This window comes from Petromyzon marinus, chromosome 51 (assembly GCF_048934315.1).
Source record: "Petromyzon marinus isolate PM22_M1 ecotype Great Lakes invasive population chromosome 51, UKy_Petmar_22M1.pri1.0, whole genome shotgun sequence".
NCBI classification, from domain to species: domain Eukaryota; kingdom Metazoa; phylum Chordata; class Hyperoartia; order Petromyzontiformes; family Petromyzontidae; genus Petromyzon; species Petromyzon marinus.
This window is the reverse complement of record NC_133717.1, coordinates 12,212,088-12,232,244: the sequence shown is the minus strand read 5'-3', so window position 1 is coordinate 12,232,244 and position 20,157 is coordinate 12,212,088. Positions and strand designations below refer to the sequence as shown.

Here is a 20,157-nt window from a genome sequence, read left to right as displayed (position 1 = left end):
GACTATGTGTATGTGTCTGCATTGATTATGTTTGCATTTGTATCACTATTCATTTCATGTTTGTACGATATTTTCGATTTCCCATGTGACGCAGTTGTTTTTGATCCATTTTCTCTGTCCTTCATTGCTGTACTTTATTATGACTTCGCTTTGTCATTCTGGTGACCCAGGGCATTATGGCCAATGAGACTCATCCTGGTCTCTTGAGTTCTCACACCTGGTTAAACAAATAAACTCAACGTGACCTGTGTGTACATCTCCACGTATAAGTGCACGTGTATGTATGTCTAACTTCTTTCGCACCGTACGTAGCCACCCGTGCATATCGGAGGTGCGGGGGAAAGGCAACAAACTAAACACAAAAATCAGTTCTCAATAAATTTATATTGTCAATCTAGATGATTAAAAAGCGCGCAGCTACAGCGGCTGCTTAACATCGGAAGGGAGAACGTTCCGGACGGCCGCAGAATCGCGTCCGAAAAGTGCAGCGCGATGATGCGGTGACCACCGCCTTTGTCCGACGGCTCGGCAAAATCCCCCGACCGCAGCCGCGAGAACGACCGGAATTTGCGTGACGATAGTTCACGCCGCCTGACGAGATCAGCGAGGCGTGCGTGCGTGCGGAATGCTGCCCCCCCCCCCCCCCCAAGGACCACCGCGCGTACCAGAATCGTGGTGACAATGAGAGTCCGGTTGGACAGCGAGTCCGTCACGTTGACGGACTTGTCCTTGTTGGCCTCCAGCATCTTCAGCCCCGTGACCGTGTCCCACGTGCCTATCTGGGTGACAAGAAGGCGGCGGTGAGCGGGCGGTGCGGCGCTCGGCCAGACGAGCCTCCGACCGGCGCCAGCGTCACACTCGGCACGCCGAACGCGGGTTCGGCTCCTCGTTATCCGCCACCCGATTAATCCGCAGTGCCAATTGCCCGTGTGGACCCCCCCCCCCCCAGTATGTCTGTCATCTGACATCGTCCACAAAAAAAATTCGCTTAGAGTCATTCACGGAGCAGCGTCCAGTTATCCGCGCGCACGTTTCGCAGTTAAGAGGAGTCGCACTGCAAACTGCTCCAATAATCCGCAAATGTCTGCAAACGTTTTCCCACCGGCAAGTACAGAATATGTGCAGATAACCCCCCGCGTATGATATCGGATTCGAAACATTGCTCCCCCGTTTTCATGGAATTGTTCCCTGTGCTCGTACTCGCCGCTTTTGGGGCAAGCGCTGTTAGCGAATAGCGCCTATGTAGGCCAGCACGGCACACGAGGGTGTGGATGGCCAGCACCATGCCCACCCACCTTTGTCTCCCTGGGCCTCTCCTTGTGAGACCGAGTCGCCCAAGGAAAGGCCCAGGACCGGTTCAGATCGCCATCAGCGATGTTGGCCGCGAGCGGGGAATCGAACTCGCTAAAATAGTAGCGCAGCATGCTAACCACCCCCCCCCCCCCCCACAAACAGATACACGACAGAGGTACGCGCGCAGTGCACACATTGTCGTGGGTTTATTTTGTCTAAACCTACCAAAGGAAAGCACCGAAAATGCGCGCCGCCGATGCAAACGAAATGCGCGAGGAACAAAATTTCGGCATTTGAGCGCGTGGGCTATTAGTACCGCTGGTGATAACAGCAGAGCGCGGAGGAGGAGAAGGGAAAGAAGTCGTGCTCTCCTGCAAGGCGAGAACATTCCCCATCGCCGAACGCGGTCACTGCAGATTGGGGGCCCCCCGGGATTTTATTTCGTCGCAACGAGCGACGTAAAATACATCGGGCTGGGATGGACCGTGAGTTTGGCCTTATAATTGCCGCGGTTACACCACTTATTCAATCCGCACTGTAGATGTGTTCAATTATAAAGGGAAAGGGATTAGCGCTGCGAAAAACACGTCTAATGGCTTAACTGCAATAAGCAACCAAATGGTAATTTTGTTCATTTTACACTACATTAGGGAAAGTATCATTTCCTCGAGCTATGGGAAATTTGCCTTGGTGAATGAACACACACGCACACACAGAGTTTCAGAATAGTCGGCCTCGAAAGTTAGACTTCACATTACACTATCATCATCAGCAGCCATGACCTATCCACTGCTGGATGAAGGCCTCCACCAAAATCGTCCAGCATCTCCCACGTGTCTGCGATGCAACAATCCACCTGGCGCCTGAGATTATTTCACCAGTGGGCACCCTCTCGGACGCGTCCCCGTTCCTCGGCCGCCACTCAATCGCTATAGTTGACCCATCGGGCCATCGTCGGCGTCCAGCGACGCGTCCGGCACAAGCCCAACTTCACTTCCCTTCCTTAAAATACTCTGGATGCTGTCATTAATCCCGAGGAAATTGTATCTCATCCACGCGTCGCAATTCCCAGCGTGGCACATATTCTCCGTGCTTCTCTTTCGCACTTTAACTTCTCTTTTCACTTTATGGTCCATTTTCTTCGTGAATGGAAATGTTTCCGACTCTTGTAAATGCTGTTTGTGGTGTCAAATGCATTGTGCCGATGGCAGTGGCTTTCACCCAAACTTCCCCCCTTCCGGAGTAAAACCGCAAAGGAATCTACCCGTCAAATCCTTAACCTCACTTGCATAGGTGATTGCCACTTAATTAATTAGCATTTGCGTTCCACTTGAGTCATCTTTCTAGAGGCACGGCTCAATTCACGCTAATTTGGATAGTTCCCTGCGTGCAACCGATTGGTATTCTTGACAGGTTTAAGGAAATTAATGTTAAACATAGAAACGCATTGACACTGGGTCACATCGCGAAAGTATGTGCGTAACGACCAGTGAAGCGTCGTAATACTTTATTAAATATTCCTGGATTGCTGTCCAGCACAGAGGTGCGCTGCAGCAGTAATGCATTGCCACGTTTGTTCATTGGCTGCGTCAGGTGGCGGAGGATGTATGGGCACACTCTTTGCTCGCGCGATCTGACGTGAAAATGTATCGTAATATTTTGTTGCGAAGGCATGTGCAGTGTTGAATGTACAATGACACTGACACGGGCAGTCTTTTGTAAAAAATATATATATAATTTTTCCTCGATTTAAGTGTGTTTTTTCAGCAATTTTTCCCCGCAACTGATAATCACAATCAAAGTGATCAGAGGCAACAGCATGGGTTTAGCAGCGTGTGCCAAAACAGCTGGTAACGCTTAATTAATTATGCATCCTCTTGCATCTGACCTTCGCATCCCATCACAGACACCAAACATAAACGTCAATGAATATTCATACGCTGAGAAAACAAACACCGAATCAAATTAAAAACATATTTCTAATTTTCACCGTTGTTATACAAGATGCTTGAGTTACAAATGTTAACTTTTTTTAAACATTACTAATCGAAGACATCTCGTGGTTGAGAATAAAAGTGTAAAGGCGCAGGCCTGCAATTGCTTGCCCACGCCACTGCTGGCAGAAGGGCTTCCACTCAGGGGGAGCTCTCTCTCTCTCGACAGAGAGAGAGCACCTCCAGAGTATACTTTGGCCTACTCTTCCACACTGGCCAGACGTTTTCAGAAGAGATGGTAGTACCCACACTTTTCCCCACCACACACGACCTGCCAACAGTGCAGTCTCAGAGTCAGACTCAGAATCTTTCTTTATACCCGGAGGAATCCGATGAGCTATGATGCTCTTTCACACATGTCCAGTCGGGGCGGGTAGGAACGTTACAAGTAGTGGTAGGTATAGCCACGGACACTGCTGGTTGGGGCAGAAGCGGTGGAGGGGATTTAATAAACTCGCCAACTGTTACAACCGCCTTGCCTCCGGGAGATCAAATGGAAGTGGAGACCACCGAATTGCAAGTTGCGTTGCACCAACCATCCCCCCTCCCCCCCCCCATGGCAGCATCCCCCATTGTGTGTAAACAAACACACACACACACACACACGAGAGACGTGTTAAATGAATGGTGCAAGTGACAGCGACCGCTTTGACCGGCGCAGATAACCTGCGAAACGGGTGACAATTATAATTAAAACACAAACCTTCGTCCAAACTTTTTTATGGGGCCCTTGCACCACCTCACTAATCGCCTACCGTGGGGAAACAAAACAAACAAAAGAAACATGAGTGAAACAAAACAGAAAGAGCAAATAGCCATGCACGTGCAACATCCACAGCAAAAGTATAAACACGCGGGGTCTGCAGCAAACGTTAGACCAAAATAATACGGATTCAAATCACACCACAAGAACCGCGCCGATGGATTGACAAATCAAAGAACGATGTAGCACATTTGTGACACAATGCTGGAAAAAAAAATGCAAAATAACCAAAAGATGTCATGAGAAGTTGGAATATCTCACAATACCCGAAGAGCAGAGAACAATGGACAATGAATGAATGCATTGTCTTCAGGGTTAATTTTCTCAATCGATCTTTTATTGGATGCCTGCTGCTTCGTTGCCTTGGGGTAAGGATTATTATCGGCATAAGGCACTAACTAGCAATATACTACAATCCGCACCTACCCATAACAATCCTATATTATTGTACCCCACGTTCCTGTTATCGGAAAAATTGATTCATAAAAGATATAGAATCATGCGGTGTCATGAGGACAAAATAAGGCGGGATGGATGTGGCATGCTATCCTTCTGAACTGTTCCGGCTGAGATGATACACGGATTGTCTCGAGTGGTAAATTATTACAAAACTCACAATAAAACTGGGACTTTTCACGTCCTGGGAAGACCTACACACACGTTTCCGAGGACAGCCGCTACCACGCCCAGAGGGCAATTCTGGGTTAGAAGGACAGTGCTTTATAGACAGCATTTGGTTTGACGCTCCGTGAAGCGAAAGAAAATATCTGGCCAGGTGGCTCAGCGGTACAGAAAATGGCTCGCAATCAAAAGGCTGTCAGTTCAACTAATGGTTGGGTGTTGATTTAGGCCATCGCCCCTCCAAGGTCGATAAAATGATTACCACTTTTTTGGGGAAGTCAACAGCGGTTCTCCTTAGTATACTTCAACATTTTTTTTTTAATTTCACGAGGTGAGGCCTCACTGAGCCACACAGCGACCTGGCCACCACAAATGATAGCTCAACGAAGTGACTCATCGTCATCACGTGGTAATTCACAGCAGCCAGATGCTCGAAACGCACGCTTCACCCCACCGTCTGTCCCCCGTTACGTGAACGTGGAATTCCCGTCGCTGGCTCAGGGCTGTCGATGGGAAAGGGACATCAACCGCGATCCTTATCTCAGCCGGAAATCGCTTTTTCGACGTTTCCTATTCGAGACGACTCGACACGAGGGTGCCCGGGTGCAGATTCGTTGGTTCACGAGCGACGCTCATCGAGGCGACGAAATTCGCGAAAGCGTTCGTTTGCGCTGAAGATTGCGTGAAAAATATTCAAGCTTTCGTTAATTTAAAATCTTGTCTTAAGGCTTTCGTGACTGCAAGGAGTTCGCATTCTTTGGGTCTTTCGGTAAAGTCACGTAGATGGGAAAAAAATAAGAACAATAAAATAATACAAATGAAAATGAAAAGAAAGTGAATGAAAAACAAAATGTCACGACGTTTCGATCGCAACGCAAGCAATCTCCTGATGACGATTGCTTGTGTTGCGATCGAAACGTCGTCCTATTTTATTATCATTTTTCTTTCACTTTATTTTAATTTTCATTAATTTTTTATTGTTATTATTTTTTCTATCTGCGTGACTTTACCGAAAGACCCAAATAATATTTCGTTAATTTTGCCTAAGATAAATAAAAAATATATACATATATATCCAGAGCCGGGCAATTTGTGCTGGAGGTGGCTAATTTGGTAACATTTAATTCTACCAGTTGTCATCGAACACGTAACGGCGTCTAATTACTTGTCTCGTTAAGTACAGAACTGTGAATCCACAGTTCACACCCGTTAGAATGGTTAGTAATCAATTTCACTCGACTGTATTAGTGTCCTTCCTTAGATTCGATTCCAGCAGTTACATTCATTGTTCGGGTTTTCGGGGGAAGGGATGAAGTTAAAATTAAGTAAATTATGTATTTTATTTCTTGGAGGTGTTAGGTTTTAGGTTTAGAGCTTAAAGTTCCTGGACTGCATCTGTGATCCCAGCGCTTTGGAGGAAACGGGTTGATGGGTTACGCAGATGAGTCGAAGCCTACTATGGCTGCAATGTGGCCTGAAGATAGCAGCACAACACATGGGTTCTTGACCCCATCTTTGCAAACCATTAAGCATCGTTTCCTGCCACTTGCAAAACACTCGTCAGCGGAATCGGCAAAACATCCAAATTCAGGGACCTTCCTGAAGAAAAAAATAATCTTGAGACTGAGTTCAACTCGCGTGGATAAATAAGTATTATCTTAATTGCCCTTAATGCCTTCCGATGTGTCGTGTCGCGTGCCGTTCAGAGCGATGTACAACGATTCGCCCCACATGCCGGGAGCTCCTTCGGGAGGAGTTAAACGTTGGACATTGTGCCAAACAACACGCCGCATCAGCCGCGAGCATTTCAGCGGAGCGGCACAGCACGGCCGTGAAACCCTCTGCGGCAACACGTAACACTCTTATTATTATTATAAAGTTACAATATTTGGCGGTGCTGCTGTTGGTAACAGTGTGTGGCCTTTAAATGTGTATCTAAATCATTATATAGGCGATGTGTTTTTTTTACGAATCTGGTGAATTATTATTATGTGGGTCAGTTTTAAGGATTTACAACTGCCTGGCCATGACATAAAGAATTGCATACAATTACTGACAGCTTCACTACTATAGCAAAATTGTGAAACGTGGAACTATATATATCAGAAGTGTATCAGAAGTGTATTTCCTGAGTAAAGCCCATTGAGCTAAAACGTTCCTATTGAAGCATGGCTAAGAAAAGTCTTGCAGTCTCTCAAAAATTTGAGATAATGCCAAATGTATATTTGAAATAAAATAATATAATCACCACTGCATCTAACTAAATGGGGTTTTTGAAGGCTACCCACCACCACATTAACGGTCTGAGAGTGAGGTTATTTAGATTTCATGAAGACCAATTGTAAATCATTGTCTCTTGTTACAACCACCTACTTCATACATCAACTAGCACCAGCATACCATTACCCCGTAATGAAAGGGCTTCAATTGTTTTTTTAAACCTCATGTTATGTCAGCGACACTTAAAGTGGCTTATTCTCGACGATTATCGATTCCTCGCGGGCACTGAGCCCACTTTCATTTCTGATGAATTAACATGGCTAAGTCTGATTTTGCTAAACTGCCTCGGCGGTGTTTTATTTTATTCAATCAGATTACCACCTCCATCGTTCCCTCCATCGCGGGCCCTCTAAATTATTCAAGCGAGCAATTACGGCGCGGGTGTTTTTTTTTTAAGTGCGGGCGGTTAGAATGTGGTGAAGGGTTATTAAAGTTTCGCTCCAAGTGTTGTAAAAGGCAAATGAATGAAAGTTGTACTTTTTTTGTGTAAAATGGTTATTCCCAAGTTGATACGTGTCACGTGAGTGGGTTTCATTAATCTTTAACCATTCCTTGGACTCAGCCTGACAGGCCGACAACCATGACAGGCAATTTATCTTCCCACCAAATACTTAATTGTACTAAAAATAAATTAAATTAAATAAATACAAACGTGGTCACCTTATTTCAGTGATGTACCGTGCAAAATAGCATTATTTTTTTAATCTGGCAATACTTTCCTGAAACAAAGAAAAACACTTGGCAGCATCTGAAGTCAGCCGAACTCTCTCCACCAAATGCTGCTATGATAATTGAATTCAAATAAATCAAAATCACGGTTAAAACATTTTGCACTTTTCCCTTCACGTACACTTTTTTTTTTTACGAAATGAACACTTGAACAATTTACAGACACACTACAATGTGCCGCGGTAAATGGTGTGGCAACTCATACACTGAATTCCACATTATTGAATACAAGATAAAGGTGGTGATGGTGCAGCCCTGCAATGTCTTGCAGGTCCCGCAATCCTGGCAGAGGAAGAGTCTCCACCAGAGGAAGCTTTCTCGAGAGCCCTTCTCGAGGGCATTTGTGGCCTTAACCCCCCCCCTCCCCCCCCGCAACGGCCAGAGAATCAACCACGCGCGATTAGGCGATCGACTAATTGCAGTCTATCCATGCACCCAGCTGTGTGGACAGAAGCGGTGGGGTGTCAATAATATTGCCCATTGTTTAAAATGTGGTGCCGGGTCATCGAAGCGGCGAACCCTGGATTGGCAGTCCAGTGTGTACGTACGTAGGTTGAAATTATTTTGCACCGCGTGTAGCCAGCCGTTGCAAATCGGAGGTACAGGGGAAGGACAACGAACTAAAAACAAAAAGCGGCGGGTCTAAAGAAATGAGCTTCCAATCTACATTTAAAAGTGCATAGCTCAAGTGGCTTCTCGAGTATCGGAAGGAAGAGCGTTCCAGACGGCCGCAGAAGCACATCTGAAAGCGCGCAGATGCGGTGACAACGATTACACCCACGGCGAAGTCTCTCTTGGACTGCTTTAACCACACAGTGCAAAGGGCAATTTACCAGCAACACAAAACACAACAGTTTGTTTCACGGTTACGAAATATAATGAACCGCTCCATCCTTTACCGATGGACCACCAAGTCATTGAGGAACATTAGATAAAGGGCACATCTGTGTCACAGGTACTACTGAGAGCCGAGTACAATTTAGTTGTAGTTATATTCTTGGTTCTTTCGGTAAAGTCACGTAGAAGGGAAACAATAAAATTAAAAAAATGTATATAAAACAATAAAATTCCCACGACGTTTCGACTGCAACACAAGCAATCATCATCAGGTGATGAACAATCACTACAACCGAAAGAACCAAGAATATGAATATTGATGTGAGGATGCCAATGAGTGAGATTTTTACATGCATGTATCGCCAACGTTTTATAATTAGGTTCCGCTAAATGCTGTCTGAATTAAGCATTCACATGCCATTTGGAGCTGCTTAAACGTATTTCGCTGACATTTAAAAAGTGAACTGTTAAATTCAGGAAAGAAGCAGATGCTTATACTCGAATACATTTCACATTTAGGTTGTGATTTACAGGAATGGGAGGTAGCAAATGAAAATAAAGACGAATACGATAGAATCCATAATCACGAAAACAACAAAGATGAACAATCACTACAACATGCCCAACAACACAATAATCACAATGACGCCATCACAGCTAATAACAATAAAAACAACGAGCGTGGATGACTTCAACCACACTGCGGCCGAAAATGCAGCCCAACGTCGCATATCCAACTCGCTGGCGAGCGAGTTAACGGTGGCCGTGTGAATGAAGGTGAGATTTGTGAACATCTAATAGAAAGTAAAGGTTAACGCATGTGTTACTGGACAAAAATCGCACGCAATGTGGTTTAAAAAGGCAACATGGCCCGACAGCGTTTTAGATGGCGGGGTGAATGCACGTGACTTTAGCTTTGAACAAAACGACGGTATAACACCATCATTCAACAACAACAACAAACCTCACTGGGTGTGGGCGGTCAATTGTTCCCGGGTGGATTTGTGATGGTCGGAAACGTGACAACTGCATGATAACTAGACGCATTACACAAAAAGCATATATATACACGTAGAATGTTGGCCTCCAAATTTGCAGGCCAACGGCTGATTGGTTTCACTCAGAGGGCAGTACCAGACTAAAGTTGCAAATAGCTTTTTTGAATAAGTCTCACGCTGAACACTCGCAACACATGCGGACCTTCGCCGTCAGAGAACTTGGACAAAAAATAAAACCCACGAAACGATTAATTTGATGCGATGGTGGAGGATATGCGACGTCAAGCGAGCTGTCGTAACCAACCGCCCCTGGAAACGCAGCGTCCTATCAGCAGGGGACTCTCTCTCTCTCTACGCAGCTTGCGTGTCACAGGTTCGTACGAACGACGCTGAGTTTGAACAACCTTCTCCAGCCCTTCCTCCTTCAGGCTGATCACGTCCAGGTCGAAGTCTGTGCGCAGTCCGTTGCTCTGGTTGAATGCAATTCGGCCGGTGATGCCATCCCACTGAGCCTGTGGCACGAGATGACAGCAAAGGGGAGGGGAGGGGTAAATTGAGCACTGGTCTCGTATTGTGTGTGTGTGTGTTGTGTATTGTGTGTGTTGGGTATTGTGTGTGTGTTGCATATTGTGTGTGTTGCGTATTGTGTGTGTTGTGTATTGTGTGTGTGTTGCGTATAGTGTGTGTTGCGTATAGTGTGTGTGTTGTGTATTGTGTGTGTGTTGTGTATTGTGTGTCTGTGTTGTGTATTGTGTGTGTGTGTTGCGTATTGTGTGTGTTGCGTATAGTGTGTGTGTTGTGTATTGTGTGTGTTGCGTATTGTGTGTCTGTGTTGTGTAGTGTGTGTGTTGTGTATTGTGTGTGTGTGTTGTGTGTGTTGTGTGTGTGTTGTGTGTGGTGTGTGTGGTGTGTGTGTTGTGTATTGTGTGTGTGTTGTGTATTGTGTGTGTTGGGTATTGTGTGTGTGTTGCATATTGTGTGTGTTGCGTATTGTGTGTGTTGTGTATTGTGTGTGTGTTGCGTATAGTGTGTGTTGCGTATAGTGTGTGTGTTGTGTATTGTGTGTGTTGTGTATTGTGTGTCTGTGTTGTGTATTGTGTGTGTGTTGTGTATTGTGTGTGTGTGTTGTGTGTGTTGTGTGTGTGTGTGTTGTGTGTGGTGTGTGTGGTGTGTGTGTTGTGTATTGTGTGTGTGTGTTGTGTATTGTGTGTGTGTGTTGCGTATTGTGTGTGTTGCGTATTGTGTGTGTTGCGTATTGTGTGTGTGTTGCGTATTGTGTGTGTTGCATATTGTGTGTGTGTTGCGTATTGTGTGTGTGTTGTGTATTGTGTGTGTGTTGTGTATTGTGTGTGTGTGTTGTGTATTGTGTGTGTGTGTTGCGTATTGTGTGTGTGTTGTGTATTGTGTGTGTGTTGTGTATTGTGTGTGTGTTGTGTATTGTGTGTGTGTTGTGTATTGTGTGTGTGTTGCGTATTGTGTGTGTGTTGTGTATTGTGTGTGTGTTGTGTATTGTGTGTGTGTTGTGTATTGTGTGTGTGTGTTGTGTATTGTGTGTGTGTTGCGTATTGTGTGTGTTGCATAGTGTGTGTGTGTTGCGTATTGTGTGTGTGTTGCGTATTGTGTGTGTGTTGCGTATTGTGTGTGTGTTGTGTATTGTGTGTGTGTTGCGTATTGTGTGTGTGTTGCGTATTGTGTGTATGTTGTGTGTTGTGTGTGTTGTGTATTGTGTGTGTGTTGTGTATTGTGTGTGTGTTGTGTATTGTGTGTGTGTTGTGTATTGTGTGTGTGTTGTGTATTGTGTGTGTGTTGTGTATTGTGTGTGTGTTGTGTATTGTGTGTGTGTGTGTGTTGGGTATTGTGTGTGTGTGTGTGTTGTGCATTGTGTGTGTGTTGGGTATTGTGTGTGTGTGTTGGGTATTGTGTGTGTGTGTTGTGTATTGTGTGTGTGTGTGTTGTGTATTGTGTGTGTGTTGTGTATTGTGTGTGTTGTGTATTGTGTGTGTGTTGTGTATTGTGTGTGTGTTGTGTATTGTGTGTGTGTTGTGTATTGTGTGTGTGTTGTGTATTGTGTGTGTTGTGTGTGTGTTGTGTGTGTGTTGTGTATTGTGTGTGTGTGTTGTGTATTGTGTGTGTTGTGTATTGTGTGTGTTGTGTATTGTGTGTGTTGTGTATTGTGTGTGTGTTGTGTATTGTGTGTGTTGTGTGTTGTGTGTGTGTTGTGTATTGTGTGTGTTGTGTATTGTGTGTGTGTTGTGTATTGTGTGTGTGTTGCATATTGTGTGTGTTGTGTATTGTGTGTGTTGTGTATTGTGTGTGTGTTGGGTATTGTGTATTGTGTGTGTGTGTTGTGTGTGCATGTTCGGGTTGCCACCTGCCCTGGTTTTCCCAGGATCATCATAAATTTGAGGGAGACAGACTTGGAAAATCCGTAAGTCTTCCCAGAATATTAAACCTCCCAGTTTGTTATTGTTGTTGTTGTCAGTTGCATGTCATTACCCTCTCTTCCGATATTGTGAGATATTATTCTTGACATGACAAGTCTGGAACTTTTATATCTTAGGAGTATCAATCCTAGTGCATGTATGACTTTGTATGAATATGTATGCATGTGTATGAATGCGTATGTATGCATGTATGCGTGTGCACGTGTGTTTGTATTGCTGTATTATCTCTGTATTCATCTATGTATGACTTCATGTGGTGGCATATATGTGGGGAGCGGTAGTGTAGTGGTTAGTGCGCTGCGCTACGAAACCCGGCGACCCGAGTTCAATTCCCGCACGCGGCCAAAACCAGTGACAACTATCTGAAACGGTCCTGAGCCTCTCCTAGGTCGACTCAGCCTCAAATGAGTACCTTGGTGGGGGGGGGGGCGGTGTAAGAACATCGCCACTGGGGAGACAAAGGCAGCCGGGCGTGGTGCTGTGGTCACCCACCACCTCGCGTGCAATGCCGGCCTTCATAGGTGCTTCCCCAAAAGTCCATTAAGGCTACGTGGGGAAATCTTTGTCTTATATTAATGTGCGTGAGTAGGCGGTGCCAACTGCATTGAGCCCCATGGGCCAATAGGGGTCCCAGGAACTGGGCTGGGAACAGTGGGGGGGGGGGGGTTGGGTGGGTTCGAGGAGTTGGACAGAGGCGGCCCCATTTGATTCCTTGCATCAGGGGCCCATGCCAGCCACATTACGCCACTGTGAGTGTGTGTATGGGGGTAAACAAGCGAAAAAATACACCCACCTCCTCCCGCTCATCCTCATGGTTCCAATTGTCTTGTAAACAGTGCCACTGGGGAATAGGCTGATGGTGATGGGCTGATTAGCCTCATGGCGTGTTCACATCCACCGCAGTGATCAGATGATAAAGCCTCCACATTAAATCGCTCAACCATACATATCAAGGTACCGCGGAAATTAATCTGAATAAGCATGTGCTGAAGGCTCCGATGGGTCAGGTGTCGATGATATCCCCTGGCTAGCCCTCATTCGGTGGAGCCGGGAGACTGAAATTATCACCACTTCCCCCGCCGCCGGCCCTGAGGGAGCCTTCAGAAGCAACGGGTAATTTACTGCAGCTGGCGACATGGAATTTCCGAACCCTTGCCGTGGAGCAAAGGCATGGCATTCCTCTGTCAGGAGATGGGCCAGTAGCACTTGGGACCTCCTGTGGAATACAGAAGGTCCCGTAAACCGATTCTGGCTCCTGTTTTTTTCACGAGCGGTGGACAGCAGAGTTTCTGAGTGGGTGGGTGTATGTATGTTGAACTTCTTTCGTATCGTACGTTGCCAACCGTGCTAATCGGAGGTGCAATTGAGTGGGTGGTAGTGCGTGAGTTTTTACCACTCTGTAAACGTCAATTCCTGTCACCCAAACATAGAAACAAATCGCCAGACTGTGTGGTGGGTCGGTGAAGTTGCCACATTATCCAGAGGCAGTAGAGGACATATTTCTAAGTCAACTTGGGTCTATCAACCCTGTGTAGTACACTGTAATAAAGTTCCACTCAATACCACAACATCTCAGTACAAATCAATTCCTGCCACCCAAAGGCAGACGCCAATTGCTGGAGTGGCCGGGTCAAATCCTATCAAGGTCAAACCGGATGGGTGTCAACCCGAGTGGATGTTCCCCTACTCGGGGCAGGGTAACATCAAACAACAGCAGCGAGTGGCTCTTCCTCTGAATAATATAATTCAGGCAGTGTGGGAGGCTATATGTGTGTGTGTAAATATCTGCCTTGGTTGTGTTTCTCGTAGTATTCTTATTTACCCATGCGTGTTGAGTGCATGCCCAAAGGCCCAAGCCACCAAGCAGCCAACAGCACAATTAACATTTTGATTTAAAGCTTTCGTGACTACAAGGATTCATATTCTTGGTTCTTTCGGTAAATTCACGTTTAAAGGAAACAATACAATAATAAAGAAATTATTTAATTGTTTTAGATTTTTATTTTTTTATTGTTTCCCTTCTACGTGACTTTACCGAAAGAACAAAGAATATAGCACTATTAAGAGTTATAAAAGACAAGAATTTATACGTTTCCTTGAATTATTGTGTACGTTAATGTATGCCTTTATATGATGCATTTTACGTGTGGTGTGTGTGTGTGTTTTATGCGTTCTGGGAGTGCGAGAAAAGTTGTTAGAGTTTGATTCAGTGGTGAATATTTGAATCGGTCCTGGGCCCTGCCAGAGGGTTATTTGGCCTGCTCTTCATGCTGGCCAGACTTTTTGGTGAGAGGTGACACTACCCAGAATTTTCCCCCATACATGCGACCTGTCGATTGACTGGCTCTGGCGGTACCCATTAATTACACCGCTAGGATGATCGAGGCAGTAGAGCAGGATTCGAGAAACGCGCCCCGTTGTTTCAGCTGCTGTGCCGGGAGGTGGAATTGAACTGTTGACGACTGGATGGCAAGTCCAATTTGCTGACCATTGCACCGTTGTATTTGCGTGCGTCTGTGCGAGTGTACACAAGGCTAAATCAAACCCAGTGAACTTTGCCTTCATCTGCGCCACTGTGAGCGCCGATCAATACGGCAGCATCTCTTGCGCATCACGCTACAATATCAGCCACCCAAGGTTCAAATCCCTGGCCTGGCAGAGATGCACATCACCATCCTCCATCATCGTCGTCGTCATAACCGCCATCACCAGCGGCAGCTGTCACCAGACAGCAGTGGAGACTTGTTTTTAATTCCCAAGGATGGTGGGAAAAGGAAAAGTGCCGCTCACATCTCCAAAGGCTTCGGAGACATCAAGGGAGGCAATCTGAATCCACTGCCCCCCCCCCCCCCCCCCCCCGCAGGGAATGCCTTCAGCCCAGTGGGGCTCTATCAGAGGAGCACCTTGCTTAATGACACTCCCATCGGAGATGGCGGATCCCTTCTCCCTGACATGGCAGAGCGCCCGTGCAACGCTCATTAAAAATAAATGGTGCTGTAATGAGGGCTGCCTGGCTCGGAGGGGCAAACGCGCCGCGTGTGTTGACGCACTGCCCAGCAGCCCCGCACCTCCGAGGCCCTGGGTTCAAGCCCTGGGCCGGGGCGGCGGTGGGGGGGTGAATCTTTTAAAAAATAGAAAGTTAGTGCTGTTTGTAATAGAGGTTTTTTTGGGTTAGATCGCGTAAATATATAAATGTGTCGTTAAAACCCGCCACCACCCGACACAGCCAACTAGTAAGGGTTGTCACGTAAACAGAACGTGGCCAATTCGTCACTAGTACAGCACACCGGTGTGCTGGAGAGCCAAGCCACAACATTTACAATCTGAGTACGACGTTTCGCCAGTAATTACAAGTAGCTCCATCAGGCGACAGCCAGATTTTTGAAGTCTGTTTCGTTCCTTATATAGAGGCGTAGATGTGGTAACCACACTTCTGCTGTCTTGCGCAAAGTGGGGGGGGGGGGGGGGGGTTAATGAGTCAACGTACATTATGCATGCGCATTATGCGAGCCCATTGATCTTGTCCTTAACGCTGTTTTTTAGCCCGAAAAGTTACCTATTTTTTCTTTTCCACACGCAACTACACGCATGTGGGAAATTGAACATGACTTAGATGGGCAAATAAAAATAACCGCCCCGAGCTAGAGAGGCGAGACACGTGCGCACGTCCATAGCCTCTCCCTTATCGAATGACTCATGCAGCCCGGGCTTGCTCCGCGCGCAAAAACAACAACAAAAACAACAACAACGACACCGACACACCGACACACCGACACACCGACACCGGTATTTCTAACGCCACGAACCTCGCCGCCACGCTCCGCTCCTCACCCGCCACCCGCGGCCCACTTTGTCCGCGACAGCCTCCTCCTTTGCGACATTTGTCTCATAAATTGAATTTACCCCGGGAGGCTATTTAGCGTTGGGAACTTCATTACGCGGGAGTGGCGCCGTTAGCGATTGCGCGGTAAACGTTTAGGTGCTCAAATTGCGGCCGCATGATGCGTGGGCTTCGGAGCAAACGGGGACGCGGTTTCACCCAAACGGCTGTGCGCTACTCTCGTGGCCCCGCCATAGAAATGTGGAATTTCCACCAACTGATGCCCGAGAGCCAGTGGAGATGGACGCTGCTCAATCTAATTTCTTCACGTCGACACTTTTAAAATACGTCAAATATCTATCCACACATTGTATGTTCCAATTATATAGTTCAACACGAAGTTTTTTCATAATATTGGTCGCGAAAAAAAACTCTCCAATGACCAATAATAAACATTACCAGTTGCACGCGAAGGTGCGTGCGTATAATACTTGCATGCAGATTACACAACTTTTGTGATCAATAATCATTATTATTATTTCAACTTGTTACACGCTGCACAGTATTCACTCATTCTTGAGGACAGAACGACTCAGAGGCTTGAACCACAACGCGAGTGGGAAGGCGGCAGCAGCAGCCACGTGATCAGCTGGTGCCAAACCCCCCTACCCCCTCCCCCCCCCCAAGCTCTGCAGTCCTCTATATATTAAGGTGTTGATCGGGCAATTGTATGTATGTGTGTATGTTGAACTTCTAATGTTTATGTGTGCAAGGAAACCGGAGATTAGCGCAGACAACCTGCGTGTACGGAGGGGCGAAAAACTCATACAGGTGGAACAGGAACAGGTGTGATGCGCATTTGCTGTGCCGCCTTCTCCTGGCAAGCCAGGGTAAGGCACTTCCTCAATGCCCACGGCAAGGGATTTTCACAATTCTTTTGTGATTCACCAACCCTCACCTCGACAGTGCTGGATTACAGGCCCAGTGCAGCTGCACCACCCACCCACCATCACTACACGGCTTTATATTTAAAAGGTGCCGGGTTAACATTACGACCTGGGCAAGCCTGTCCATTCAGCGCACTTTTTTTTTTTACCAACGTACATTCATAGCAAACGACGAAAGCACCAAATGCAGCGATGTTAGGTGTGGCTATCTTGACAACAGACTAAATTGCGAACGTCTGTACACCTACAAACGAAGATGCAAGAAGTCAAACACAGCTCTTGCAGATAGCACCTTGGGATTGTCACATTGAACGCCTTCATCATGGACAAAGAGACTTGAAAATATTACAGTCAGGTGGGTTCGTAGAACGTTCATTCTGCATCGTCCTTGAACGCGACCTCTCAAAAGTAATCAGCCACCGTTCATTGTAACAGCGGCTAAAAAGTTTTCATTCCTAACGTTGTTACATTTTAGAGGCCCTCGTGGAATTCACGCATTAGGCCCCTCTCACCTTTCAAAAGGCCTGCATGCAGCACCAGCAGCAGCAGCAGCAAGCCACACACGCACGCACGTGCACTCACCTCCTTGATGGCCTGCATGTAGCGAGCGCCGAACCTCCAGGGCTTGTGTCGGTGACACTGCAGGGAGCTGACGGTCATCTGCGTGGAGCGCTGGGAGGCCAGCGAGACCACGTGGACCGCGTCGTACATGAGGGCAGCGTCGGTCTGCGGATGGGGGGGGGGTGGTGGTGGTGGTGGTGGTGGGGCCGGGGGTCAGAGGTTTGGACCGGCGTCTTAAAGGAAGGCCCGACCAGCGCGGAGGGCGGTGAGCAGCAAGGGTTCAAGTTTCAGCCCCGCGGAGTGCCTGGCGCTCGTGCAGCTGCTGACGTGAGCAGTTACAAAGAACTTTGTTTTGAGATGCATTGCTCAATTGCGCCCGACGTCGAAGCAATGGCAAGGCGGGAGGGCGATGCTCCCTCCGGAGAGATTTGAGTTTTGTCGTGGACCCGTGGATAAATCGCGTTAGGGTATGCACACACATGCGCGCGCGCACGCACGCACGCACGCACGCGGAGTTCGCAGAGATGGAATCTTGTGACACGCAACTATTCTTTTTTTTAACCTCATGAATGATGTATCTTACAAAACTCACATAGCGTGTGCAAAAAAAAAACGGTGGAGCCCTGCATTGGCTTTGCTCAACGCCAATGCCGGCAGAAAGGCCTCCAATTGAGGGAGTTCTGTTCTTCTACGCTGGCCAGACATCTTGGAAAGGAGCACCCACACTTGACCCCACCACACACGGCCTCCTGAGCGAGATGTGGGTGAGGAGAGGAGTGACACTAGGATGGGATATGGTGGAGTGAGACTGGGGTGAGAATGAGGAGTGAGACTGGGGTGAGAATGAGGAGTGAGACTAGGATGGGATATGGTGGAGTGAGACTGGGGTGAGAATGAGGAGTGAGACTGGGATGAGAGTGAGGAGTGAGACTGGGGTGGGAGTGAGACTGGGGTGGGAGTGAGGAGTGAGACTGGGGTGGGAGTGAGGAGTGAGACTGGGACGAGAGTGAGGAGTGAGACTGGGGTGGGAGTGAGGAGTGCGACTGGGGTGGGAGTGAGGAGTGAGACTGGGATGAGAGTGAGACTGGGGTGGGAGTGAGGAGTGCGACTGGGGTGGGAGTGAGGAGTGAGACTGGGGTGGGAGTGAGGAGTGAGACTGGGACGAGAGTGAGGAGTGAGACTGGGGTGGGAGTGAGGAGTGAGACTGGGACGAGAGTGAGGAGTGAGACTGGGACGAGAGTGAGGAGTGAGACTGGGGTGGGAGTGAGGAGTGAGACTGGGACGAGAGTGAGGAGTGAGACTGGGGTGGGAGTGAGGAGTGCGACTGGGGTGGGAGTGAGGAGTGAGACTGGGGTGGGAGTGAGGAGTGAGACTGGGGTGGGAGTGAGGAGTGAGACTGGGGTGGGAGTGAGGAGTGAGACTGGGACGAGAGTGAGGAGTGAGACTGGGGTGGGAGTGAGACTGGGGTGGGAGTGAGGAGTGAGACTGGGGTGGGAGTGAGGAGTGAGACTGGGATGAGAGTGAGGAGTGAGACTGGGATGAGAGTGAGACTGGGGTGGGAGTGAGGAGTGAGACTGGGACGAGACTGAGGAGTGACACTGAGATAGAAAGGGAAGAGGGAGACGGAGTCAAGCGAGGAGGGGGAGTTGAGCTAGCGGCTACCGTCATGACCCCGTGCACGAGGCCGGACTCGGGCCGTGTGGGAGCGAGACGCTCCATGGTCCAGCGCTCCATGACGGAGGAGACGCGGGAGTCGTCAAGGCTCATGAGGCGGAAACCCGTCATGTTCACTCCGCTGTAGCGGTAGCTGTCGAGATGCAGGGCAAACAGGTCCTGTGCAAAGACAAAGGTCCCCCGTGTAGCCTTCACCAGACCATCGGGGCAAGTGCTGTTCGCGGAGCAGCTATGAAGGCCGGCACGGCACACGAGGGCGTGGGTGGCCAACACCACGCCCGGCCGCCTTTGTCTCCCTAGCGGCGATGTTTACACATCGCACCAGGTACTAATTTGAGGCTGAGTCGATCTAGGGGAGGCCCAGGACCGGTTCAGATAATCGTCACTGGTGTTCGCCGTGAGCGGGAATCGAACTCGGGTCGCCAGGTTCATAGTGCAGCGTAACGCTAACCGCTACACTCCTGCTCCCCATTACACACATACACACACACATACACACACCTACACACACACACACGCGCGTGTACATGCACAGAGAGATTCCCTCTTTAACATCATAAACATAGCGACACGTTGGTGTTGTGTATTTTTATGTTTCATGTTGTCTCACTTCACCAAGTGGACTTCAATTCCCCATGGGTTTGGAGGCAAAGTCAGGTGGCAAAACGGTGGGTTGCAGCCAATTCACAAGGATGAACCGTGCGATGCACTTACCAGGGTGGTGAATATGTAGTGGTAATACTCTGTCATCATTCCCATTGCCATAGCCTGCGAATATATCCACACACACAGACACACGCAGAAACATATCCTTCATTTAGCCTTGCGGACTGCTCGGGCAAGTGCTTTTAATGAGCACCAATTAAGGCGAGCGTGGCGAACAAGAAGGTGTTGTGACTAACAAACACGCCCGACGGCCTTGGTCTCTCCCGTGCTAATGTCTGCTGGACATCTGTGACAAAGAGCTTAATAGCTCATCGGATTCCGCCAGCATGAATACATATTCTGATTGCACAAAGCGCAACTCAACGATCAGTTGTCTAAAGGGTCTCTCTGGGGCTCGCTCGAGTCGGAGACCCACCTGCCCGCAGTTGCATGAGCTAGCAATCGCAGGGCTGCGCCTCTCTCTTGCTATTTTTGTAACACATCTAGGAGAAAGCGCAGGATAAGTTGTGATACTGCTTGTCGTTGTTATT

The 20,157-nt window shown here is 47.8% G+C and overlaps 1 protein-coding gene across 4 annotated transcripts in view; it reads right to left on the bottom strand.

Moving 5' to 3' along the window:
* The window catches only part of LOC116953441 (glutamate receptor ionotropic, kainate 2-like), a 209,955-nt gene that overhangs the window by 81,722 nt on the left and 108,076 nt on the right, over positions 1–20,157 (bottom strand). For 3 of the 4 annotated variants that reach the window (XM_032973661.2, XM_032973660.2, XM_076074997.1), the window contains 6 exons: positions 19,676–19,729; positions 18,950–19,120; positions 17,309–17,452; positions 9,920–10,027; positions 3,991–4,038; positions 666–779 (listed from right to left, as the gene is read on the bottom strand). In XM_032973661.2, the coding sequence (XP_032829552.1) occupies positions 666–779; positions 3,991–4,038; positions 9,920–10,027; positions 17,309–17,452; positions 18,950–19,120; positions 19,676–19,729 (639 nt within the window). The remainder of the gene's footprint in view (positions 1–665; positions 780–3,990; positions 4,039–9,919; positions 10,028–17,308; positions 17,453–18,949; positions 19,121–19,675; positions 19,730–20,157) is intronic. The other variant, XM_032973662.2, reaches the window with a different exon arrangement.